The sequence below is a fragment of the Macrobrachium nipponense genome, chromosome 29 (genome assembly GCF_015104395.2).
Source record: "Macrobrachium nipponense isolate FS-2020 chromosome 29, ASM1510439v2, whole genome shotgun sequence".
In the NCBI taxonomy this organism is placed as follows: Eukaryota; Metazoa; Arthropoda; class Malacostraca; order Decapoda; family Palaemonidae; genus Macrobrachium; species Macrobrachium nipponense.
In genome coordinates this window covers 15,749,595-15,777,472 of record NC_061092.1, presented here as the reverse complement: position 1 = coordinate 15,777,472, position 27,878 = coordinate 15,749,595, and the positions used below count along the sequence as shown (strand labels likewise).

The following is a 27,878-nucleotide window of genomic DNA, read 5'->3' as shown; positions in this document are numbered from 1 at the left end:
GCGAGGGAGGTGAAACGAGAGGAATACGATACGGGGAGCCGAACTTGAGTACTTGCACTACCCAGCTTCTGCTCCTCTGTTTTTCCCATTCCTCCCAAAACAGAGCCAGCCCTGGCTCCCACTGGTGCATGAAGAACCGAGCTTCATTTGGAAGGTTTTTTAACCTTGGCCGAGGCCATTAGACTGAGGTCGCAAATTCGATTTTCGGCCGAAAGAAGCGCTTGGGTTTTTCTCCTCGAAAAGGCGCTTGGGCCAGAGGAGAAACCGAAGGAACAGTCCTCCACAGGAGCTTTAGGTCTCTTAGTAGACTGTGCCAGTAAATCCGAAGTAGATTTCTTATCTAGCGCAGACGAAATTGACAACACTACATCGTCTGGAAAGAGGTTATCTTTCACAAAAGGAGCAAACAATGAGAGCAGACTTCTGTTGGGACGTAACCCTTTTAGAAGCAAAGGAGCACCAAAGTTGCCTTTCTTAAGGGTACCAAAGGCGATGAGCGAAGCTAACTCATCACATCCATCCCTAATGGATTTGTCCGCACAGGACAGAACACCAATCCAATCCTCCGCTAACTCCTGGGAAAGAAAGAGAAGGACAGTCTCGATCTTGGCCGCTAAAGCGCCAATAGTCCAATCAAGGAAGCTAAAGACTTCCAAAAGTTTGTTTAAATTGATTCTTACAACGTGTCCAACTCAGGCGCTGTAAAGAAAACTTTCGCTGCGGCGAAAGCAGATCTAGAGAGTCGATTAAACTGGAGAAGTCTCCCCTGGGAGGAGGCAGAAACTCCCAGAGAAGGAGCTTCCCCCAGTTACATAAAAACCTATACCTCTTACGAAGCAACTTAGAGGGAGGGTAAGCAAAAAGAGCCTTCCTAAGTCTCTTTTCATAGACATCCATCTCCGTCTCTTCAACGAATGTCTAACCGCTTTAGATAGAACAAGTTTTGGGAGGAGAGGGTCTGAAGTTGTTTCCTCCTCATCAAAAAAGTCGAAGTTGGGAGCGCGGAGCCGCTTTCTCAAAATAATCTGGATAAGATACCAGAGAAGAAATCTAAGGAGTACGTGAATAACACGAGAGGTGATGTGAATCCTCCTCCTCTACTTCTTCTTCATTCTCCGATCACCGCCGAAGAAGTAGACGGAACTACAACCGGATCTGAAGGTTTCGAACCACCCTTGGACTCATTCATCCAGTTGGTTAACATCTCTAACTGCTTGCGCAAAGGCGCCAGAGACGAATCAAAACAGTTAACGTAGGCTTGGAAGAGCCCTAAATGTTCAGCAGGAGGCGGAAAAACTACTTGCGCCCCTCGCTCGGAGCCGCCGAAATTCGAGGCGAAACAGGCGCATCAGGCGTAACAGACGAAAAAGCGCCTAAAGAAACACCCTTAGAACTGCTAGCTACAGCGCTAAAACCACAATCTCTACTAGTAGATGGAGCCGAAAAAGGCACAGATTGAGGCGATACGAACGAGCCGCTAACGGACCGAGGCGCAACCCTACTCTCAGGCTCCTTATACCGCTTGACTGGAGGAGGCGAAGAATCGGCGCCATGAACGCCTCTTTAAGGGACGCGAAACGGGCGAATCTCGCCAAGAGCGCCGTGCGACCGGAGACGAATCGCTTGAATCATTTGAAAGGCGTCTGACCGCAACACCTTTCCAACGCTTAACCGAGCCCTGTTGAGGCGCAACAGGCTCAACAAGAGAGGCGCCTGTCTGTGGGCAAATCCCCGATCGACTCCCTTGGACTTCCGGTATGTCTTCTCCCCGGTGCGGGGGAGCTGGACAGTGACCTTTGTCTAGGAGACGTGTCAGGACAGACAGACGCACCCTCAACTACACTCTTACCTGAGGCCGCTTTCTCCAAAACGTCTTAAAACTGAATTACCAAGTTGCAAAACCGTATTCGCTAGTACCGAAAATTTCTGATCTAACCTCGATTCCAGACTGGCAATGGTGTCGGAAGAAACTACACGGGAAGCCGGAGAAGTGGGATTAGTAGGAGGAATAGGAGGTGTAGTTAAAGGAGACATAACAATTTGAGGAGAAACAGAAGGAACAGATGCATCGCAAGACGAAGCAGAGCTAAGTCTACTTTCCCTAAGCGCTGCTTTTCTAATTCTGTCTTTAGCTAATTTCTCCGAGAATGGAACTAAAAAACTTCCATTGAGAAATCAGTCAATCACTACACTCGTTACATGTTCGATCTGCTGAACAAACCTGTCCCTACACTTAACACATTTAGTGGTGAGAATCATACTCTAGCTTGGATAATCTAGTTTTACATCCTGAGATGCAAAACCTAACTCCCGACGGACTAGAATCCGACATGGCAACGCCTAAATAAAAAGCAAAATAACAACAACGCCAAAAAAGAGTACTTCACCAATTCCGAAGATCAAATCCACAAGAAAAAAGCGAAGCAAAGTCATCCAACCGCACCGACCACCGATGTTCACCGGACGCCGGCAGGAAAAGAATTGAATTCACCTGGGCAGTTGTACCTGGTTCTCCCGCGAGTGGAGGAGATGACGTCATCACCACCAGTGTTGGCGACGCCGACGCGCTAAATTTGAATTTAGTATCCTGCGCCGCTCTGTGGAAATCACGGCTCTATAATTGTTCGGTAAGACACTACAATAATAAAATCCTCTATCAATAAAAGCAATAAGAACAACAAAAAGCAGATAGTATAACCTCCGTGAATGAATTCTACAATACTTTAAGTGCTTTCCTGAAACCTATAAAATTTTCATAAGACTGCAAATCTATGAGGGCTTCCTTCAAGAGTGTTAGGAAAGAAAAAAAGAAACAAAAAATGTAAGAACAAAAATGGAAACAAAAGACACGCCTATAAGACTCCTTGAACGACGTGTTGAGCCTCTCCTTAATGTTGCATCGATGTCATCTTCAAGTGCCAAGACTAGGACTGTCCAAGTCTGCAGGAAAAGACAGCAAACAGCCATTTGATATTTGCTTATGACTAAAAGATTTCCTATAAACTAAGCAACCCTCCAAAAACATATAAGAAAAAAATGCAAATTAAATTTCTCCATGTTTTCTGAAAAAAATATTGAACAGCAGTCCATAAAACGGAAACTATACGTATTGCTTAAGTGCAATCCAGTGTTCCTCACACAAGGTATTTCAGAAACAGATCCTTTAAAATAAATCCCTTCCCTATTATATTCTATAATTGTCACTTTCAAAAAATTATTTAACCACAGTTAGTTTCAAGTGCTGACTGCAACAATTACAAATAAATCTCCATTCTTTTGTTTTATAAAACTGCTGAAAATTTTATTTTTATACAACGCATAAATGCCTCGAATCTAGATTCCTGCTTCCTGACAGCCATGAAGTTGAAAGGAAACAATTAGGTACTCCTGACATATGATAAAACTTTTCCAACGAAACACTTATTTAAAAAAACATCGGTGTTCCAGTACACTTTTTACTGACAGTGTCAACAGCAAGCCTAAATTAACCATGTGAAGTCAGAGATTGCTGGCCTTAGAAAATGGGTAAGACAGTATAGTATGCAGATGACATCTTTTTGCAGTTATTCCCTCCCTTTTAATGAAAAAGGAGGCAGCAGAGTGTGACAATACATAATAGGTATGGACAGTAGGGTGGTACGTATTAGGACCAAATAAAAACATGAATCCACTAATCGGCCAAACTTGTACTATGCTCCTGCTTCATGACTAACTGTGCATTATTGGTGTTATTATGTTATTTAACCAAACCACCTACTCACATTTCTAGTCCCACTGAGGTTACTAAAAAAATTTGTTCTTAAATGAGAAGTGAAAGTTAAAAGAAAGAAAAGGCTGAAAGAAACTGGACAGCTAAATGGGATGAGACTACAGGCAACAGATAAAAAATAAAAAATTCTTCCATATTCCCTACAGTTTGCCAAACATACACACACACACACTATAAAAAGTTCAGTACATACTCTGACACTTCTGTATATTGTACAGGCGGCCCGCGGTTAACAGCGAATCAGTTTTACGGCTGTCGTCAAAAATATTCATGAAAAAAATACGGCATTTTAAAGGTACTTTTACGGCACAATTTTCAGTTAACAGCGCCGCTAGCGCCATTGTCTAACGAGTTCATACATTGTAGAAATGCTGTTCAGACCATAAAGGTTATGCAAATTATATTAACAAATTTTATGGAGAGTTATTACGTAGGTATTAAGAGTAAAATATATGCCTCTGACGCTGTTCTATACCGAAAATATCGAGTTACAATAGTGCAAATTTAGCTATGGACGTGTCGATTTATAAATGTTCATGCTTTTGTTTAAAATGTGTATGAAAATGTATTATGTGTAAGGTATTTTTATTTCTGTGCTGATAAAAAGGCAGCTTTTGAAACTGCCCTTCAAGTTATCGACTACGATGTTTTTTCATGTTTGTTCTTGTATGCCGCCGTCTGCCGCTCTTCCGAAAATATAGAGTTAAAAAGAGTGCAAATTTGGCGATCGATGTGTCGATTTTTTAAATGTTTATGCCTTTATGTTTAAAATGTATATGAAAATATATTACGTAAAGGTATTTCAATTTTTGTACATAAATAAGATACAAATTAAAGCAGCCTTTGTAACTACTCTCCATTTTGTCAGGCATGTTTTTTTCAGTTTTTTCGTCTTCTTGTCCGCCACTGTTCCGAAAAATGCATGGTGTTATTTTAATAATTATGCATCTTTTCCATAAATCCTTTAAAAAGTTATACATTATTTCACTGTATCCAAGAATATTGAATGTATTCTCATATTATTGTATTATAAAATACTATGGCAAATTTAAGCCAGTATTCCCCGTACCGGCCAATGTTGTGGTTTGAAATCAGCTGATGAATACGAGTTTGTTTCACCTTAACGCAATTCTGAGCGAATTCTCTTGCTTCTAATTAGCATAAACGAATATCTACATACTTGACTTATAGAGACAAAGTTATTTGTCCTTATACAACATGTTTTTAGGTGGAAATATTTCTTGAATATGTCTCGTTGTGAATGTGAACAGAATTCTAACATTGTCCAGTTCCACTAGATGTTCTTATTTTTTTTTTTTACAGCAAGCCTGTGTAGGTTTTCACGGCAGGGATATGAATGTTGTTGCTAGTTTAAAGTTGAAGAAGGGCCATACTTAAAGTAGGAGGTCTTTATCTTAATCTTTCTGACAATTCTCTACTGTTGTTCATACAAGAATGTTGTTGCTAGTTAAAAGTTGAAGAAGGGCCATATTTAATTTACAGGTCTCTCTCTTAATTTTTCTGACAATTCTCTGTTGTTTACAGGAATGAGTTATGTTTATCTGTATTTTATTACATTTCTCTTCACTCAGTTTCCTCTCTTTTACAGAAGCTTGTTTAACAAAAATGGACTTTTAAACTTTTACAAATGCACTATGCATATTTTCAATAATAACAATACTAATAATAGCTTAGCCAATATTTAGCTATATGTAAATGTCATGAACCTGGTCATTTAACAAATAATCTTCTCTTCATCAAAAAGAAAAAAAAATCAGGAAGTTCAGATATAACAGACAAGCATCGTATGAAATAAAATATAGGAATATGTTGTAATGCAATATAGCCCAGAAAGAAATACTAGTTATATTTCAGTGTTAGGAAGCTAATTAAATTCAACAACAAAAGAAAAATAGACAATTAAAAACATAATAAAAATAAAAAATGTATATATACAAATAGTATTCAGAAAGAAGACCGATATATCTATGTATATTAACATGGAAACATGTACATACGTACGTTTAGAGTAAATAGTAAAATTCTGTAAGCCCTTACTGCACCTGAATCTGCATTTTTTAATAAGATTAGTGTAATAATAATAATAATAATAATAATAATAACTGACATTAATTACAGAAAAGAAATAAAATAGGACCTCAGTCATGTACCTTCATAAACAGAGACCTAAGAAATGAAAAATTCAAAAATAAAAAATATCTGCAGTTGTCTGGGACATAAAGAATAATTTTCACTGGTGTAAATCTGCATCACATACTCTGCTACCTTGCTTCCCTTTTCAATGAAACTTAACAATAAGCTACAAGAACAGGAGATAGCAATGTATCCCCACTAAAATTAAATTTAAGTGTAACCTAAGAACTGAAACTCCACTACTACACAACACTTACTAAAAATTTTTGGAATTCAGTATTTGTATATTACAAGCTACTTGTATACATAAAAACCACTTTTAGCCAAAAGTAGAGATACCAAAGACATTACGAGCACATCTAACATACAGACCTTGATACCTCAAATGAATGAGTTGAGAGGAAAAACCCTTACATCATAATTTACCATAAATATTAATGACAGTGAACAAAACTTAAATAATCTGAATATAATGTTGCTTCTATGATATGAAGTTAATGTACCTTAACCTACCACAAAATAATATAAAAATTTCCTTGCCTATCTTGGTGATATTCATACAGAACAAGAAATAAAATACAAAGATCAGTCTAATTTTAGTTCACACATAAGTTATTATTAGAACAGTTACCAATCTAATAAAAACTGAACAGTGTGAAGACAAGTCTGAATTTCTAACAAAACTGGAAGCATAAGTTTATAAGCATGTATAGGAAAATAATTGCTTCTACTCATGATTGGTTGAAACAAAAATTCAGACATTCCCTAAAATTATGCTTTCTATAAGTTTTTTCATGAAAAGCATACTTCATGAATGATGTTTCAAAATCAGTCATTTCAATCTGTTAAATGAGAGAGAAAAATATTTGTCCAAATTCTTCTTGATAAAAACACGAATATTCAACTGATAACATACCTCCTCAAACAACATTCAATACTGAATAAATACAACTCCATGCTATTCCTCAGCTCTTGTGAACACATGTTAGAATATAGACACTGTAATCTACTCCACAATTATTTTATTGTTAAACTTAATAAACTTGATTAATATCTTTATGAACCACAAATATGAAAAGGATACCCCAACTATATGTTCAGCTCTACCTGCCTTAAAACTGCAAAAAAAAAAAAAAAGCTCTCATGATCTTTAACCTTAAAGATGTAACATGGTCAGTGTAAGTCATGGAATTACTAAGAATTTATCAAATACCAAAAATCTATTGGTTTTAAACTGATTTTTCCCAAAACAATCTAGTACAGAAGTGCACCAATTAAATATAGGCAGTCCCTGGCTTACGACAGGGGTTCTGTTCTTGAGACGCGCCGTAAGCATAAAATCTTCGTAAGCTGGAAAATTGTCAAAACTCCTATGAAAACCATACTTTTAATGCTTTGGGTGCATTAAAAACTATGTAAACTACATTATTATAGCATTTTAAATAAAAAAACCTTAAAATATTGATTATTTTGCATTTTTGGAGTCATCTCTTCCATCAGATTGGTGTTGTAAGTGTCATAACCCTGGAACATGCATTGTAAACCTGGAAATCATTTCTGATCAATATAATTGAAAAGCGTTGTAAGCTCGGAACGTTGTAAGCTGAACCCGTTGTAAGCCAGGGACTGCTCGTATATCTGCCAATTTCATCAACTAATTTTCGTTCATTCTCGAAATATTTTGTTAAATGCAACCACACATCCTCTTCCAAATTTGTTGATAGAAATAATAAATCTTGCTACAACTGTGCAGTTTAAAAGGACAGGTAAATAGGAGAGAGGTAATGGAAAGGAAGCAAAGGAAAAGTAGTCATGATCATGAATGTTGGTGAATGGATCCTGTATGAAAGAAGTATGGGGGTAAACTTTGTTCTATGCATCAAATGTAACTTGCCATAAGATGCTCACAATTGCCAAATATGCACAGAATAAGGGAAAAATGTTGTAGAAGGGCAAATTTTAGGATAGGTAGACCATTTCTGCTACCCTGGGGACAAGGGCAATAAGAGACAAGTAAAAAACAGTAGCTTGATAAAAAATTTAAAAAATTGTGCTGCATGTATAAAGCCTCTTCTACAACCATGCAACAGACACATGTCAATGACAAAGAAAATGGAAATAATACAATGGTGTGACTACAGAACACATAAGATTTATGGCTGGAGTGCACAAAGAATCTCATATCACATAGGAAAATAAAGAGTGTAGTGTCCAGTGGCTAGAAAATAGTGGAACCTCAAGAATTGAAACGGTTTGGACATGTCATAAAAAAGAAAAGTGTCACAGAACTGCAGCAACAGCAGTAGTTAAAAAAGAATTTATGGTAGTAGTGTATGTACAGTGGTACCTCGACATATGAAAGGCTCAACTTACGAAAAACTCGAGATACGAAAGCAAATACGAAGATTTTTTTTGCTCTACATATGAAATTGTTCAAGATACAAAAAGTTTGTTGCTGTAAAGTCCCAAGATTCGCCCGGACCACCGATAATTTTAAAACTTGCGCGCTGCCAACTTAGTAGACTCGCCACCATCCTCCCGCTCTCCCATTGGTTCCTGATGCTAGTCACCGCCATAAGATCCTGCTCTCCTATTGGTCAGCATCTCTCCCATGATCCCATGCATCTACGTAGCGGCGTGCTTTTTCGGCCACTCGGCGGCATCATCGGTATTGTAAGCATGCGAAATTCGTTTGTTCTATACGATTTTGTTTATTAACGTAAATTCTTTAGTGATTTCGTTGTAGTACTACTTTAACGTGTTGTGTGAGAACTTTACTACATACGTATACGTACTACATAACTTAATTACGTACAGTACATACGTAGTCATGGGTCCCATTCTTTGGAGACAAAATGGAGATAATAAAAAGTACGAAGCTGGCATGTGATTGAGTGTGATCGCGAAGGAATATGGCCAAAATCCGTTGACAATAGGCACCACCCTTAAGCAGAAGAATGCCATCAAAGCAGCTACACCTTCCAAGGGCATGACCATTTTGTCTAGCAAGAGGAGCCACATGCACGACGAGATGGAACGGCTGCTTCTTGTCTGGACAAAGAAATCACTGGCGATATGATAGCCGAGACTGCAATCTCCCACGAGGCCAGCGCTATTTTCGGCAATTTGATTGCCCAGGCCGAAGATGACGGGGGAGAAGGGACATCGACGCCAACCCCAGACTTCAAGGCTTCTCATGGGTGGTTCGAAAAATTCCGTAAACGGACTGGCATCCATTCGGTGGTGCGGCATGGGGAGGCGGCCAGCTCAGACACGAAAGCAGCCGAAGCCTTTATTAAGACGTTCCACGAGATGACAATCAAGGAAGGCTACAGTTCTCAGTAAGTCTTCAACTGTGATGAGACTGGCTTTTTTTAAAAAAAATGCCTCGTCGGACGTACATCACGCCGGAAGAGAAGAAGCTACCCGGGCATGAGCCTATGAAAGACCGGCTTATGTTCGCACTTTGTTCGAACGCCAGTGGGGATTGCAAGGTGAAGCCCCCTACTTGTCTATCATTCGGAGACTCCTCGAGCCTTCAAGGCCCACAAAGTGCTAAAGGAGAAGCTTCCGGTGATGTGGAGGGCTAATGCGAAAGCCTGGGTAACAAGACTTTTATTCATGGAGTGGGTAAATCTGTGTTTCGGCCCGACAGTGAAGAAATTCTTGGAAGAGAAGCACCTCCCTCTGAAATGTCTGCTGTTGTTGGAAAATGCCCCTGCTAACCCTCCTGACCGCGAGGAAGATATCCTAGCGGAGTATTCGTTTATCAAGGTTCTTTATTTTCCGCCTAACACCACCCCTCTCCTCCAGCCCATGGACCAGCAAGTGATATCGAACTTCAAGAAGCTGTATACGAAACATCTTTTCAAGAGTTGTTTCGACATCTCCGATACCACAAACCTCACCTTGCGTGAATTTTGAAAAGAGCATTTCGATGTTGTGATATGCATCCAACTCATCGATCAAGCTTGGCCTGAGGTTTTGAGGCAAACCTTGAATTCTTTGTGGAAGAAACTCTGGCTTGATGCCGTATCTGCCCGAGACTTCAAGGGATTCGACGTGGGCGAAGCTGGTGATGCAGATTCAGGAACAGTTGACGATCCTAAAACTGTTTCGCAACCAGATCTTGACGAGATCGTTGCACTCGGCAAGTCCATGGGGCTGGTCGTCGAAGAGGACGACATCAATGACCTTCTCGAGGAGCGCGAAGAGGAGCTTACGACGGATGACCTGAAGGAGTTGGAGGCCATGCAACATAATGTCGTTCAAGAAGAGTTCTCTAGCAGCGGCGAGGAGGAGGACGACGACTCTATGACAAAGGCAGAAATTAAGGATGCTCTAGCTGCTTTTCATAAGGTGCAATCATTTGTAGAAAAGAGACACCCCAAAAAGGCTTACACAGGTCATATGCATGCTCAGTTCGATGACGTTTGCCCGAGTCGTTTCAGGAACATTGTGAAAAGAAGGCAGAAGCAATCTTCCTTGGATAGTTATTTTTTAAAGAGGCCTTTAGTAGGAGTAAGCAAAAAAGAAGATCCAATTGATACTAAAAAAAACAGAATGTTGAAAGTGGTGAAGAAATTGAAATTTTGTAAAAAAAAAAATAAATAAATAAATAAAGTAAAGTAAAGTAAAGTAAAGTACAAAAAAGTAAAAAAAATGTAAAACAAAATAAAAAAGACAGAAACAAAAATTAATTTTAAATTTTTGTAAAGTTAAGTGTTGCAGTTTTGTTAATGTGTTTCGTACAGTTTTTCTGCCATTTGTCCTCCTCCTCTGTCGCCACTTTCGGAGATAGCCTCACTCGAAAGGTAAGGTTCACATTTTACTACATACGTACGTATGTACGTACAGTATTTTCTTGTACGTATACCATGTACACTAATACACTTCATTTACAGGTACGTACATATTAGTACTAGTACGTATTAAGTTAGGTATTGAATGGTCCAAATTGTTATAGTATTTCATTGTTTATTGGTCATTTTAGCTTTATTATAAAATTTACTGGGGTGGTTTTTGTAGGCTGGGTTGGAACGGATTAGCCATTTTTACATGTAAAATGCGGTTTTCAAGATACGAAAAAGCTCATGATACGAAAAGCCGCCTCGGATCGGATTAATTTCGTATCTTGAGGTACCACTGTATATGGAAGCAAGACAGACACCAATAAGCAATCCTGTAACTAAAATGAAAAACTAAAATACATGAAGACCTAGACAAAATGGATATTCAGAAGACAAAATGTACTATATAAAAGAAAGAGAGAGAACTCGCTTGAATTTAACCTTCTGAAGGAAAAATTCTGGAATCTAGCAATGTTAGTTATCCAGCAAAATACCAAGAATCAAATTACTGCAACCATACAAAGACACGAAAAAAACTTTTTATAATACGTTATTTGACATTTGCTAAAATTTAATAAGCAATAATTCAAAGGCTGGTTAAAGTTTTTTTTTTAATATTCTAATTTCAATTTCATTATCCACGTCACCATTTCCTTCAATGACACTGTGCATTCAAGGAACCAGCAAATTTCAACATTTACAAAATTTCAATCCAGAATATACAATGGCAACTTGATTTACTGTTTAAGAGAGTATTTAATAAGTGAAAGAGGATATGGGTCTCCAGAACTCAGAAAAGTCTCACCCATTGCTAACCATAGTTTAGTTAAAGCAGCTGTTCACCATAGTCTTGTGGCTTTAACTGGGAATAAAAAGAAACTGTTTCACTTAAAAAAAATGCTCCTAATCACAGCTACAAACACTTGAAACAACAGACCATTCTAAATCAAATAAAAATTATTCATTATCTTTATTATCACTGAAGCATAATCTTAAGAACGAATAATTCTTTTAAAAATTTTAGGGCTTTTCAAGTTAGCTTTATAAACTGTAATACTTTTGTTAAAAATTATTTTCCAACAGTTTTAGAAAATTATATACATAATTTGTGCAAGAATGAATTGGTGTGCTATATGCAAATATTATATAATACATGCAACTGCTTAAAACTTTTTTATTATTTCAAAATGCTACACAGAAGCATAAGTATGTTTGCTTGCCTTAAATTTCCATGCACTGCCAACTATTTACATTTAGACAATAACTTATCAATAATCAACCATCTGTATGCATCTGCAGTACAGAAAGTGGTGCATTTTTTTTTTTTTTTTTTTTTTGTACCTTGTCGTTGGTCATAAAAGCAATAATAATTCTAGGGCAGCAATTATGATCCTTAATGGAAATAAACTTTAAACATCTACTTCCTAACATGTAGCATTTTACATAAATTCTTTCAGGTTACTAATTACATATACAGTACATACTCATAATTATATTTCTGACCATATAATATAGTATTATAAGGTATAGTAACACTACCTAATGTTTCGCCTTGTAAGGTCTCGGGCACAAAAGCCCCTAAAGAATAAAATGCTCATATATATGCTAATTATATTTTCATATGTACTGTAGTGACATCTATTCAGTTTATATAAAACCTACAATTAAGTATACATGTACTTACTAAATACAGTCAACTAAGTTTATAAGTATAATTTCCAAGTAAGAATAACTTAAAGAAATTCAGCAAAAATAACACAATTAAGAAATACACACACACACAAAGCAATATCTACAAAACAACAAAGTTAAGTGCAAAAGCATTAATACCTTGAATGTGTATCAACCTATGGATAAAGATGCTAAGCCACATTAGGCAGAATATCAACAGCCCTGGTATTTTCATGATGTAAATGAGGTCAAGCAAAACAATCAAAAGACATTAATCATCACAATAAGTAAGGCTAATATAATCAGGTACAGTAATACACTGTCATAAAATAAAGCTGTGTAGCAGCTAGAACTACCTAAGCAAAAATGCAGTTTCTCTCATTTTCTCAAATCTTTGACAAGTCTTATTACGATTGTGTATTAGTTAATCAGCAAATAATAAAAATCTATAACACGTCAATTCTTACCTGACGTAATTGCATTTTCTCCTGGCATGCCCTCTTGAATTTTAGCTCGTGAGGTAAGAGGAGAAGCTGTGGCAGAAGCTGGTCCTGAAGAAGATGAAACAGCTCCTCCTCCACCTCCACCAACAACACTTCCACCACCTCCTCCACTAATTGTACCATTTGTTTTTCCTGACCTTGTTGCTTCTTTAACTTCTTGGAATTTTTCAATAAACTGTAAACACAAGGAAAAACAACTGTATACAAATGTGATGGGAATTCATACTAAACCATCCCCATATCCCACATCCAAAGATTAGAAAATTACTATTCTTTTACTGTATCAACAATAGTATCACACATCCAAAGATTAGAAAGTTACTAATCTTTTTATTATATCAATAATAGTATTTGGAGACAGCATCATGGCTTGGTGGTTATGAAACACTTGAATAATGCAAACAGAAATGATCAAATGTATAAACAAATTTTCAACACCTATCTAAAACTATTTTGTTGGCTTAATTGACAAAAAAACTGTACTACATTGAACGAAAATACATAAACTTTTCTGAAACAACAGGTCACAACAATTATCTGAATTTCATTGTGATTCTTTCTCCCATATACATAATCCATTGGGTTACCCTATAAATAGAATTTTGCAGAACAAAAAACTTTGGAGATTATCCTCAGATGATCTGCAAGATTAGGATTCCGTCTTCCCCTTTGTATCTTGTGTTCAATCCATAATAAATATATCATACATAAAAATTGCTATTTTGGAATAGTTTTACATGCTATAGGCTGACCTTGTAATATAATTTCATCATATTAAAAGGTTCTAATGAATTACTTAGCACTTGGGTCCATCCTTTTTGCATGGATTAATTGTATACAACTGATATGAAGTCTTAAAAGTTTGATAATCAAATATATGCACTTTCTCTTATTCTCTGTACTGAAGATTTGGAATGATACGGAACTACAATGTCACAATTAATGCCATAAGAAAGCCCATTCCGTATAACTTGCATAAATTACACATCTGTAATGTGGTAGGTTGTCACAAAGCATACCTTATTGAGCTCTGCTTCTGTTGAGAATCCAAGACCATATACTGTGTTGGCTCTCATGTCGGACCACTGACCAAATTTTTGAGATGTTTTTGTGAACATCATATTTGGAGTAATAGTGCTGTTGATGACTGCCTGTAAAATATTGAAAACATAAAATTAACATAAATGGTGCAAAGGACAAGACAGATATCATCATGCTTGGAGTAAAGATAAAAAATTTGCTATAATACATATAGCAAAATTCAAAATACTGTAATGTTAAAGTCAAGGTGGGTTTTCAATCATGGATGAGTGGTAAACAGAAAATTAATATTCTAGAGGCTAAATATATGGTACACTTTGTAAAATATAAGGCATCTACGATACTACAGTGGTACCTCGACATACGAAAGGCTCAACTTATGAAAAACTCGAGATATGAAAGCAAATACGAACAATTTTACGGCTCTACATACGAAAATTGCTCAAGTTACGAAAGGTTGTTGCTGTAAAGTCCCAAGATTCGCCCGGACCACCGAGAACAATTTTAAAACTCACGCACCACCAACTGAGTAAACTCGCCACCATCCTCCCGCTCTCCCATTGGTTCCTGATGCTAGTCACCCCATAAGATCCTGCTCTCCTATTGGTCAGCATCTACCCCTAGTGCTTTATGCATTCTATTGGTAAAAGGATGCTGTAAATTGAAAAACTTATTCATGCAATACATTTAATAAAAAAACATTAGGTAAAGATAGAATAAAGAATAGAAATCACAAATTCTTGATAATTTGTATTTTTCCTAGCGATACTTACCTTGAACCATTCCAGTGGAGATTCCCGGATGTCGATCCGGGTCCGACCAGAAAAAACTGGTTATACGCCACACCCAGGCCAGGCCTATGTCCTTAGGGGTCGAAGACCACGTTATTCTGCTGACCTGATGCCAGTCCTTCTCTGGTCGCAGGCGCGTACATATGCCCCTGCTCGTCCGGTGTCCGGCCCATTTCCTTTGTCCTTGTGTGTGTTTTTGTGTACGTGGAAGAGTCACAGTCAGTGGAAGACAGAAATAGGTACAGAGAGAAAAAACAAGGTGGTGAAAAAGGTGGTAGCCCAAGCTAAAGCAAAAGTCGTATGATGATGTGTATAATGAGCTGGGGACAAAGGAAGGATTAAAGAAGATGATGAAGCGTATCAAAGGCTAGAAATAAGAGCACCAAAGATATAACACACATCAAACAAATAAAGAATCAAGAGGGTGTAGTGCTTAGAAAGGAGGAAGACATTGTGAAGAGATGGGAAAGAATATTTCGAACAGTTGTTAAATGAAGAAAATAATAGACTAATAAGAGAGGATGGGCAAGTGAACATTGCATGGTAATGAGGTTTTTAGGCAAGAGGTACTAAATGCACTGAAGAAGATGAAGAATGGGAAGGCAACCGACCAGACATGATCCCGGTGGAGGCATGGAAAGCATTAGGAGATGAAGGAGTGGATATACTGTACGATCTTATGATAAAGATCCTTGAACAGGAAAAGATACCAAATGAGTGGCGTGGGAGTATATTGATCCCATTTAATTTTTAAAGGGAAAGGCGATGTCCAAGAGTGTGGTAATTATAGGGGCATTAAATTGATGTCCCACACTTTGAAGATACTGGAAAGGATGATAGATGCTAGACTGAGAGAAGAAGTACAAATAGGTAAAGAGCAGATGGGATTTATGAAGGGAAGGGGAACAACAGATGGTATATTTGTCTGAGGCAAATAATGAGAAATTCGGGGAAAGACAAAGGGACCTACATATGGTATTCATTGACCTTGAAAAGGCTTATGACAGAGTCCCGAGACAAGAGGTATGGAGGAGCCTGAGGGAGAAGATGGTGCCGAGAAGTATGTGCGATTGATACAAGAGATGTACCGGAATGTATTTACCAGAGTGAGGAGGCAGTGTTGGGAGACAGAAGGTTTTGAGGTGAGAGTAGGATTACACCAGGGGTCGGCTCTGAGCCCATTTATCTTTAACATAGTGATGGATGTTATAATAGAGGAAGTAAGGGAGACAGTACCATGGAACATATTGTATGCGGATGATATTGTTCGTGTGTCAGAGAGCAGGGAAGATCTGGAAGTGAAATTGGAAAGATGGAGACAAGTTACTGGAGGACAGAGGAATGAGAATAAGTAGATCCAAGACAGAATATATGTGTACCACCACTGAGGGGGGATGATAGAGAAAGTATTCAGCTTGGTGGAGAGCAAATAAGGAGAGTTGATAAGTTTAAGTATTTGGGATCTTTGTTACGCTGGAGGAAGTATGGAAGAAGAAGTAAAACATCGGGTACAGGCAGGCTGGAACAACTGGAGAGCGCCTCGGGAGTTCTTTGTGACAAAAGAGTGCCGCTTAGGTTAAAAGGAAAATTTCACAAGACGGTGGTAAGAACAGCAATGCTGTATGGTACGGAAACAGCAAGCATGAGAAAAGCAGAGCAGAAGAAGATGGATGTGGCAGAAATGAGAATGCTTAGGTGGATGTCTGGGGTAACAAGAGTGGATAGGATCAGAAATGACTACATAAGGGGGTCAACTAAGGTGGTGGAAGTATCAAAGAAAGTGCAGGAGGGGAGGCTGAGATGGTATGGACACCTGTTGAGGAGAGATGAGGACCACGCTGGGGAAACATACTATGGAGTGGAGGTGCAAGGAAGAAGAAAGAGAGGGAGACCAAGAAAGAGATGGAAGGACTGTGTGAGAGGAGATTTACATGAGAAGGGAATTGATGAGGCAGAAGTGCAAGATAGAAATAGATGGAAACGGCTCATCCGAAACGGTGACCCCATATAAAAAATGGGAAAAAGCTGGGAAGAAGAAGAAGAAGTGTTGAGCGTATGTGTGATATCGGCCTCGGAGCCTCAACGTCTTTGCCCCGGTCCTGAAGGGAGGCTTGTGGAGCTTTTCTTTCGCCCCCTCTTATCGATCCTCACTCTTTGTGTAATTCGTGTAGGGGGGGTGCATGCTCGAAGGACAACACGTGCTTGGAGTGCGCCGCCTGGCCCTCGTACCAGTGGGATTTGGCTTCTACAAAGAAGTAGGAGAAGCCTAAAGCATCGTCGGCGAAGCTTTCGGAGGACTCGAGGAGTAGGAGTAGCAACAGAGATGGGGGCGCCCCTTCCCCTTCGGTATCGTCCCTCCCCTTCGGTATCGTCGGAGAGGAAGTCTCCCGCGTTTCTCCAGGTTCTTTCTCCTGCCCCCTCCCAGCAAGAGGGCCTAGGTGAGTCCGTTGCCGGTCCCCCCGCCCCCCCAGGGGGGGGTCCCGATGAGTTTTGATTCCCCAACAGGTTACCCGATGCTTCCGCGCTGTTGAGAGACTGCTGGACGCGGTCTGCAGTTACAGGGCTCCCTGTCCTGGTCCTCCTCTCTCTTAAGCATCGGTCGCAGGGGGGAGGGCCTGTCCCTCCCCCTGCTGAGGATTCTTCCCACTACAGCGCTTCCCGCTGCGGAGCTTCCCGCTACGGCTCGCCTCGCTGCGGCTCTCCCCGCTCTCGAGCGGAGCGCTCCACTCGCGGCCGGATCCGGGCCGGTGTACCCGGTCACGGAGCCACCCGCCGCCCGGCTCCGACCCTTCCCTCGCCTGCCATTGGGGATTTCTTCGCCCTTTGTACTCCGGGCAGATCCCCGATGAAGGACAATGCTTTCCCGTCCTGGGGCTTCCTGTCTAGAGGGCAGGAGGAGCCGTGGGTGGCCTTGGGAGCGGCCTTCCGGGGTGGTCCCTCTGCGGTGGAGGTGTCCCCGAAGTAGCCGAAATGCTCCCCGGTCTCTCCCCGCGACGGGAATCGCCAGAGGAGAAGTAAGAGACAGCGGGACTCGTCTGAGGGCACGAGTTCTTTGAGTTTCTCCTCGAGGGAGAGATCCTCCCGTAGCAGAAGGCGCTCCTCCAAGTAGAGACACCGCCATGGGAGAGGTAGGAAGCGCACCTACTCCTCATCCTCGAGCGGCTCTTCCCGCTCTCCTTGTCGTAACTGGGATTGTTAGAGGAGTAGAGGAAGTGACAGGCGCCGGGACAACTCCCTGCCAGAGCCGCGGCTTTCTCCTTCGCCCCCTCCGCCGAGGGAGGACCCCACCCCAATGGTTCCCAGCTGGCATCCTCCCTGCTCCTTCCTCGGTCCCGGTGGATCCCACCTTGGTCTCATCAGCCATAGGGTCGGCCTCCAAGACAGAGTGGGATCCCTTCTTTCGTATTCCCACCCGCTTGTCACCTTCACGGACGGAGCCTGGAGAGGGGGTTCAGAGCCCCTCCACCGCTCAGGATAGAGCTCCTCCTCGGGGCAGTCCAGGCATTCAGGGCATCCTCCCTTGCAGGAGACCGGTTTAGAACCAGGTTTAAGTGTCCCTCTCCGGGAGCTTCTCCAGCTTCCCCCCGACGAAGGTCTGACGTCTCTCCTCCGTCGAGGGACGCTGTGGAGGTGACCTTCATCCAAGAACACCTCCAGAACGCCCTGGGGGAACTAGGCCCAGTGGACGGGAGTTCAAACTTTAGGCGAGTCCTCTTGCTTCTTAGGTCCATGAACTGACTATAGGAGCCAGCCCCGACAATAGAGGACAACAGGTCCTTGGCAGTGGACATCCTGTTTAGAAACCCAGAGGAACCCAAGCCCTCTCTCAGCCTCCCTAGGTCCACCAACACGAAGAAGGCCCTGACGGTGGTGGAAAAGCTCATAGCGGGGTCAAGTAACTCCCTGCGGATGCACTCCTTGGCTAGGCTACTTCCAGAGTCTAAGCCGAGTCAGAGAAGGCTATATGCCCCAAAAGGCGTTCCCCTGCTTCCCAAATCAGTGGAGGGTAACTTGTTGACCCGGGCACCCGGACTCTCGGAAGAGGGGCTCGCGTCAGGGCTAGTCTCGTTCTCCCCCCAGGAGGCTATGGCCGTGGAAGTCACAGCTTGGACCCCTATTCATGTGGCTTCATGGATAGATCTGTGGTACGGGGCGGTAGCCAGGTTCCCCACCCTCCGCGACTTGTGGGACGAAGTCTCACTTGCCAAGTACAATGAGCTGATTTTGTCCGGGGGTAAGTCCCTGGGCTTCCTCACGTCCCAACTGGTCACGTTGTGGGCAAACTGGGTCTTGAGGCAGAGGGATTCTGAGCTAGCCAAACTCCCTAGGAACATTCCAGAGAGGGAGCTCAGGACCCTTCGGAACGCCCCAGTGGAGGGGGCTGCTCTCTTTCCGGAGAAGCTGGTGGAGTCCGTGGAACGGTGGAGGTAGGCCAGCCAAGGCCCCATCGTATATAGGGCCCCTTCCCTACGTCAGCCAGTGCCGAAAAGATCTAACAAGAGACAAGCCTCAGAATAGGGCCCTTTCCGCCCCCTCCACGAAGTCAGCTCCTCGGGACTGGGGAGACCATGGCACTCAGCCCTCCCCCAGGACCTTCCCTACTTCCCAAACTCCGTTCAGGTCCAGACCCCCCACTACTTCCAAGAGGGGTCGTAACAACCGCTTCCCTAGGAGGACGTAGGAGTCGAGGCCCCCTACCGTGTCTTTTGCTACGGTGGGGGGTTGTCTCTCGAGCTGTTGGCAGTACTGGGAGGATCACGGAGCCAAGCCCTGGACGGTCCAGGTCCTCAGGGACAGTTACCGGATCCCCTTTCTAGACCAGAAGCCTTCCCTGACAGGGGAGCCGGACAGCCTGTCTTCTCAGACCCGGGACCCCGGTCACAGGGAGGCTCTAAGGCTAAAAGTTCAAGCACTGCTGGAGAAGGGAGCCCTGCAGAGGGTGGTAGATCACTCCCCCGGGTTCTTCAGTCGCCTTTTCCAGGTGGAGAAGTTGTCAGGGGGGTTGGCGACTGGTCATAGATCTGTCGGTCCTCAACTCGTACGTCCTAAAGACTCCCTTCAAAATGGAAACGCCGTGCTCAGTGCTGGCTTCCGTGAGGGTAAGGGATTTCATGATGTCCCTTGATCTCAAGGGCGCCAACTTCAAGATCCCGGTACACCCGTCATCCAGGAAGTACCTGCGCAGGAGCACTTGGTAGATAAGGTGGGAGGACCAGAGCTTGCAGTTCAAGTCACTCTGCTTCGGGCTGGCAACGGCCCCGCAAGTGTTCACGAGGGTGTTTTCCCTGGTTTCGTCTTGGGCCCACAAGAGAGGTATAAATGAATGGTTATTATACTGTTTGGTAGTTTCAGTAGTTGAAGAGATAATGAAAATTTATGGCTTACTGTGTACTAGGAAAAGTGATTGTTTGGCAATCGTTCGATACTCGTAAGTGCTGGATGTAAACAGAAGTTTGGAAGCTTTTTTTATTGTTTGTTTGTTATAGTTAATGGTTACTTAATAATTATTTGAAATGAGGACATGCAATACATTTAATGCAAAAAATTGTGAATTAGATATCATAAAATATAAAATAAATCAGACTGCTATCATCGAAGCCAACAAATACGTATTTTTTAGAATTCTTCTTCTGTTTTAATTATTACGTACGTATAATGTTTCATTATAGCTGTCAGTAACTCGGTATCTCCATTAGGTAAAGATAGAATAAGATAGAACAAATGAATGGTTATTATACTGTTTGGTAGTTTCATTAGTTGAAGAGAGATACTAATGAAAATTTATGGCTTACTGTGTCCTAGGAAAAGTGATTGCTTGGCGTTCGTTCGGTACTCGTAAGAGCTGAATGTAAACAAACGATTGGAAGGTTTTTTTTTGTTTGCTTGTGTATTATAGTTTATGATTAATTAATAATTATTTGAAATGAGTACATACTGATTATTATGCATTTATGGCATATTCTAAGCTTTTAGCTTCTTAGTTTAGATGTCAGAATCATAGACTAGGCTACAGTAGCAACCACTAACATAGGCTAGGCTTATTGCTAGGACATATGCTAAGTCCTAATATATGCAGTAAAAATGGGGTTGAACATTACATGCGGTTGAATATTACTCAAGTATGTACAGTATTTTGCCTTTTTGGAGTCATATTTCTTCCGTCGGATCGGCGTTGTAACCCTAGAAGATGTGTTTTAGGTCTGGAAATATAATTTACTGGGGTGTTTTTGTAAGGCTTGGAACGGATTAGGCATTTTACATGTAAAATGTGGTTCAAGATACAAAAAACTCATGATACGAAGGCCGCCTCGGAACGGATTAATTTCATATCTCGAGGTGCCACTGTATATGGTCCACATACCTAAAATATAAGGCATCTACAACACTATATGCTCCACATACCTTGGTACCTTCAACAGAGATAATTCGATAGAGCTGCCGCGTGGAGTCATAGAAGAAGGAAACAGATACAGCTGAGGAGGATGCTGGGATCCACGACCTCTTTGTTTTCGGGTCGATGTGGAACACGTGCGCTTTGCACGTAAAGATGGGCTGCTCCCTAGGTAGGTAACATGGGAAGAAAAAAAAAATTAATATAACATTTGATTTCACTAAAAATTATACAATATGGATATTAATCAAACAACAAATTAGTACAAAAAATCCTTGTTTCTGCTCAAAACTGAGCAATGATAGATAATCACTCTTAAATGAGGGAAAATTACACTCTAAAGTAAAGCTGTAAACTGTCATTTTATATCTTATAGCCAAGACAACAGAGGCAAACTTCAATGAGTGGTAAAGCAAAAAAAGAATGAAAACTATCCAAATACTATTCAAATTCTATACATAATATTAAAAGAGTTTTTAAACCTGGCAAATGAATTCTTAGCATGATACAATCAGAAACTAAAAGTTGTTGCACTTACTTAAAACTAATTAGAAATTTTGCCTACTGTCAAAAACTTTTACAATCCCATTCCCAACAGAAATCCCTTCAAAAAAGCAAAAACATAACAAAATGATTATATAAATATAGTATATATACTGTATAGCATTTAGCTTTAAAATAATAAAATGTTTATCAATATTGACTAAATATAACTTACTATTCTGATTACCCGGAAATCTTTGTAGTTTCAGTAGCGTCAGTGAGTTAGCCAAGACTAACCACCCTATTAATTAGCAATCCTAACATATCAGAGGGCAGCGAATGCTCATGTACGTAATGGATGTACATATAAACTTTGGGAAACACTTGAGTCTTGCTGTTTAGAAAGGCATCAAATGATAACCACCACCACTGTTACTTGATAAACCAGTTCAAGCGTGGACAACCTTTATGAACAAGTCTTGTGGACAACCTTTATGAACAAGTGTTAAAACTGTTGATGCCAGGGATCCTTTTAAGTAGAGTTCAAGTTCAGCAATTAATCTCAACTTCCTTCAGGTACATGAGGGTTCTGAGATTTCAACAAATTCAAGAACATAATATAAAATAAGGCAAATACCAAACAATGGATTGTCACCTTACAAGCTATGAATACATACAGAGTTAAAGTTTTGAAAAAGGTTCAATTAGTACTTGACATGACCTTTAAGTATGCATTTTTGCTTCATCAAGGATTACACATGACAAATATGACATCTTGATGTAGTACACTTAAATCTTAATTGCCAAGCTTAAAAATCATTTTTTTTGACCTTTGACCTCTAAGTATGACCCAGACTTTGACTCGGCGTGCATATTAGCATCGTCAATGGACTATACATGCAGGAAATAAAATCTATTTTGTATGGTTTAAATACCTTCAACAAGGTGGAATTCTTACTTGACATTCAAGTTTGACCTTGACATTGCTCACTCTGAACATCAGTTCCATCAGCAAAGTATGCTTAAGATATATAAAGTCTACCCTGTATAGTCAAAAGTTATGGTGAAGGTTGATGTCTCAGACTTATGACCTTCAGTGTTACTGTTATCAACATGACAGCTTCAATTGTATAATGGCAGCACACTTTCAAATTAACATGATTATGGCATGAAGTTCAAATTAACTCAAGGAAAAGATGAATGTCTCCCATAATCACTCTATTCCAGGAAAAGTTTTTGCATTATCATAATTCAGTTTGACTAAAGTTTTTCTCTGGAGGTTGCTGTGTCCTAAAAAGTGATTCACTGCGGACACTACTTCTTCCATATTACTATTCTGAATGAGAGAGAGAGAGAGAGAGAGAGAGAGAGACCTTACCTTACCTTACAGACCTTACACTTCGTTCGGGTTTGCCCCAGGTCCCTCAGTGTGAGGCGCCTCTAATGTCTAACCAGAGAGTTGCTAGTACATCTTCCGGTATATTTTTGCATCTTCCAATCTTGGATGGTCTGGATGCAGTTTAGATATTTGTCGAGCTTATTCTTAAACACATCTACGCCTCACGTCACCTGATATATTCCTCAGATGAGCTGGCAACGCATTGAATAGACGCTGCATTATCGATGCTGGTGCGTAGTGGATTAATGTCTGTGCTTCCTTATTTTTTTCCTGGTATATTTTGGGCACTATTAATCTACCTCTGCTTGCTCTTTCTGATATTTTTAGTTCCATGATATTTTCTGTTATTCCTTCTATCTGTTTCCATGCCTGAATTATCATGTAGCGTTCTCTTCTCCTTTCTAGACTATATAATTTTAAGGATTGTAGTCTTTCCCAGTAGTCTAGGTCCTTAACTTCTTCTATTCTAGCTGTAAAGGACCTTTGTACACTCTCTATTTGTGCAATATCCTTTTGATAGTGTGGGTACCATATCATATTGCAATATTCAAGTGGACTACGAACATATTGTTTTATAAAGCATAATCAGTGTCAGCTTTTCTTGTTTTGAAGTGCCGTAACAACATTCCCATTTTTTGCTTTACATTTTTGCCAACAGAATGGCTATTTGATCATTGCATAACATGTTCCTATTCATCATCACACCAAGGTCTTTAACTGCTTCTTCCTTATTTTTGTGATTGTCTCATTATTAGGTCCCCCTATATGCATATAGCTTTCCTTCTCTGTCTCCATAATTTATTGATTCAAATTTATCAGAGTTAAATACCATCCTATTTACCTCTGCCCAATCATATACTTTTGTTAAGGTCTCTTTGTAGAGCGTTCCTATCTTCATCACAAGTAATTTCTCTACTTATTCTTGTGTCATCAGCGAAACTACTCACTACCGAATCCTTAACATTACTGTCTATGTCTTCAATCCATAATAACAAACAATATTGCACTAGCTAGCACCGTACCTTGTGGCACACCGGATATTACCTTGGTTTCATCCGACTTTCTCATCGTTTGCAATAACTATCTGTTTTCTGTTGTGTAAAAATTCTTTTAACCATCTTCCTACTTTATCTACGATATTGTGTTTTCTAATTTTCTTTGCTAATATATTATGGTCTACTTTGTCAAAGCTTTTGCAAAGTCTAGATAAACCACATCTGTTTTCATTTCCGCTTTTCATATTTTTGAATATGTTCTCACGGTGGACTAACAGTTGGGTTTGTGTACTTTTTCCGGGTACGAAACCGTGTTGTCCTATATTAAACAAATATTTTTTATTAAATGTTTCATAATATTTTTCTTCATTACCCTTTCATACACTTTCATATATGTGATGTTAGACTCACAGGCCTATAATTACTTGCCTCTAGTCTTGATCCACTTTTGAAAGTAGGGGTGATATATTGCTAATTTGTGCTCATCATAAATCTTGCCTGTATCTACACTTTGTCTTAATAATATTGCAAGTGGCTTTGCGATATAATGAACTACTTTCTTTAACAAGATAGCAGGGACTCCATCCGGCCCCTGCAGCCACAGCTCCATTTTTAATTTCATTAATTTGCCTGCCCAACAATAAATCACTTCAATTAATTTTTCTATGTCAGCTAAATATTCACTTATTTTCGTCCCTTACTTCTATATCATTATCTTCATTATCTATTCTAGGGTGAATTCTCTCTTATATCGTTCTGCCAGTATGTTGCAAATTTCCTTTTTTTCATCGTTAATCTCACCCTTCAATTCTCAGAGGGCCTATTTCTATTCTTCTTTATTCATCTTCTTCGCATATGAGTATATAGTTTGGGGTTTTGCTTGATATTTAATAGGGTTTTTTTGGTTTGTTTTTCTTCCAAGTCCCGTTTTTTTCATTTTCTTTTGATTGTATAATCTTTTGTTCTGCATTTTCTATCTTACTTTTTAGTTTCTATAACTTTCCATGCATTTTTTTTCTCTTTTGCAAGACCTTTTTTCACTTTCTGATTTTCTGGAACAAGATCCTTCTGTCTCTTGGTATGCATGAATGATGTTTACTTTTCCTTCTTCGGATATATTTATCCACTATTTTCTCCAATATTTATATAATATCTCCGTATTTACCCTTATGTCATCACTTACGAAAAAATGTTATCCCAATCTTTGTTTAATTCTTCATTAATTTTTCTGACCATTTTATATATTTTTACTGTAGAAGTTTTGTATGTTTTCCATATTCCTTCCCACTTTTTCATTGTTTTTTTTTTTGGGGTTTCTTGCTTATTCTCTAATTTTCACTTGCTTTGGAATGAACTGTTAATTCTATGACATTATGATCTGAAATACTCGCATTATAAACTATTATTTCTTTAACATAATTCATCTCGTTCACAAATACTAGGTCTAAAGTATTTTCCTTCTTGTTGGCAGGTGATTTATTTGTTGAATGTTGTATTCTAGTAGCATATCTAATAGCTTTTCAAATTGCCTCTTATCTTCTGCACTACTATTACTCTCTTTTTTATATGTATAAGTACAACCACAGTCTCCTATTCGTTCTTTCCATTCTAACGAAGGAAAGTTGAAGTCACAGATAGGAGAATAGTCCAGTCCTTGTGATTTCTACATATATCATCCAATTTTTCTATTATTAAGTCAAACTCTTTAGTATTAGGAGGTCCTATATATTTACTATGTTCATCCAATTTTTCAGATTCAAATTCTACCGCTATTAGTTCACATTCTGAGTTACTATATTTCTCATATATTTTTCCTTGTTTTTTTTGTCTTTTCCCCATATATTGCGGTTCCCCCTTGATTCCTATTTTTTCTATCTGATCTATAAGTTTGGAACCCTTTTATTTGATCATCATTCCCAGTCTCTTGGGAATACCACAGGTTTCACTTATAATTTCATTATATCTATTTTCTTTTCATTTTGGGTTAGTTCTTCTAAGTACTCTAGTTTTTCTTTTTGAGTTACTCGTACTAAACCCTGCGCATTCATCACTATGATGGTTTGCGTATTTTCTCCTTCACTTTATTGGATTGGTAGTAATAAGGATTTTTCCCATGTCTCTTTCCTGTTCTGGTATGTTGTTCTTTTTTTCATTTCCAGAAATTCTGACATTAAAAAAATCCAACTTTTCCATAATATTTGATCTTCCTTCATCATAATTATTTATTTTGTGTCTGAATCTGCAATTTTCTCCGTTTCTGCAATATCCTCTTGCATAATAAATACAGTTATTATCTCTTGAGTAGAATTTCGGAGCTGATGCTTTGAAATTTTTTGCTGACACCTCTGCATATCTCATTGGTGGTTTGCTTTTCTCTTTTACCTGATATTCTTGATTTCTCTCTCTTTATTTGTTTCTTTCTTATTTTGGATTTTATTACTTGGTTGGTTATTTATTTGATTATGATTCATGGCTACAGGGTTGCATATATTTGCATTTTTGTCGACTTACATCCTTTTCCTTCTTTTAGGTTTTTACATATTTTTGGATGCAGATCTCTGCAATCATCCCCATAACCATCTAAGTATGCACATTTACCATATATTTCATAGTTTTTTGTACATACCTTAGGATGTTTGTAGTAACATCTTTCTCCAAATCTGCAATTCCCTCTTTTCAAAAGGTTGCAGATTTTGTCTTTCTTGTCTATTTTTTCCTCTTTTTTCCCGTCATTGTGTAGATCTGGGTAGAGCCTCTTCGGGATTTGCTTTTCTGTTGTCATATCGTAATTTATTTCTTCGTAGGTATGCTGTTTTAATTGCCTCATATGTAGTATCAATGAGTATCTCTGCATCCATACTTTTTATCTTGTTCTTTGTTTTCCTTATTTTTTCTGTCATTTCATTTTTGTTTACTTCTCTTCCGTTTTCCTCTTCTTCTTTTTCTTCTTCTTCTTCCTCTTCCTCTTCTTCTTCATCCTCAACTATTTGTACATTCAATCTTGATTTAATAACATTGTCTATCCATGATAGACATGTTTTGAACAAAAAATTCTTGTATCTTTTCTCAAATCTTGCATTACCTCAGCACACTGTGGATGGGTCTGGAATGTTTGCATGCAGCACATTTTCTGATTAGGTTTTGTGGATTGACTATGCTATACCAAACCTTACACAGTTTGCATGCTTTTGGCATTCTTTTTCCTAATGCATCAATTAGGAATATTCACAAGATTCACCTTATTCATTTTCTTTGTCGGAATATGTTGGTTTATGTATATTTTCTTTATGAGTCTCTTGACCACTTGGATTTTATTTAGAACTTCTTCAATTATTTTCAAGATGTTTTCATTAGATTTGTTCCAGTTTGAAGGATTATATCCTTCTAATATATCTATGAATGCTTTTGGTATCTTTTGGTTAGGACTGTTGCTGATTTCATAGATGAGAAATGCCAGTTCCCTTCCTGCTACCTCATCGTATTGCGAATCTGCCAAGCAGCTAAATTACGCCACCTTTTCCCGCAGTTGGAACTTACTGCCATCTTGTTCTGATTTCAGTATTACACTTGTTAAACTAACTTAGAAGACGCTTTTATCCTACATTTTCACACTAATCTTATCACCGATAGTTCACAAACTTCTAGATATTTCTCAAATTCTAGTCGTATGTTAAACTTGTGATATCTGTTGATTAATCTGACTTCACGCGGGTACGTCTCACCAAGCAAGATGGCTACTACGAGAGAGAGAGAGAGAGATTAGAGAGAGAGAGAGAGAGAGAGAGAGAGAGAGAGAGAGAGAGAGAGAGTAGTTTCTCATAAAAACCTATG

General features: G+C 39.4%; 1 protein-coding gene across 7 annotated transcripts in view; it reads right to left on the bottom strand.

Moving 5' to 3' along the window:
- The window catches only part of LOC135206150 (homer protein homolog 2-like), a 408,669-nt gene that overhangs the window by 57,763 nt on the left and 323,028 nt on the right, over positions 1-27,878 (bottom strand). For all 7 annotated transcript variants that reach the window (XM_064237418.1, XM_064237419.1, XM_064237415.1 and 4 more), the window contains 3 exons: positions 21,182-21,338; positions 13,967-14,098; positions 12,912-13,122 (listed from right to left, as the gene is read on the bottom strand). In XM_064237418.1, coding sequence (XP_064093488.1) covers positions 12,912-13,122; positions 13,967-14,098; positions 21,182-21,338 — 500 coding nt within the window. The remainder of the gene's footprint in view (positions 1-12,911; positions 13,123-13,966; positions 14,099-21,181; positions 21,339-27,878) is intronic.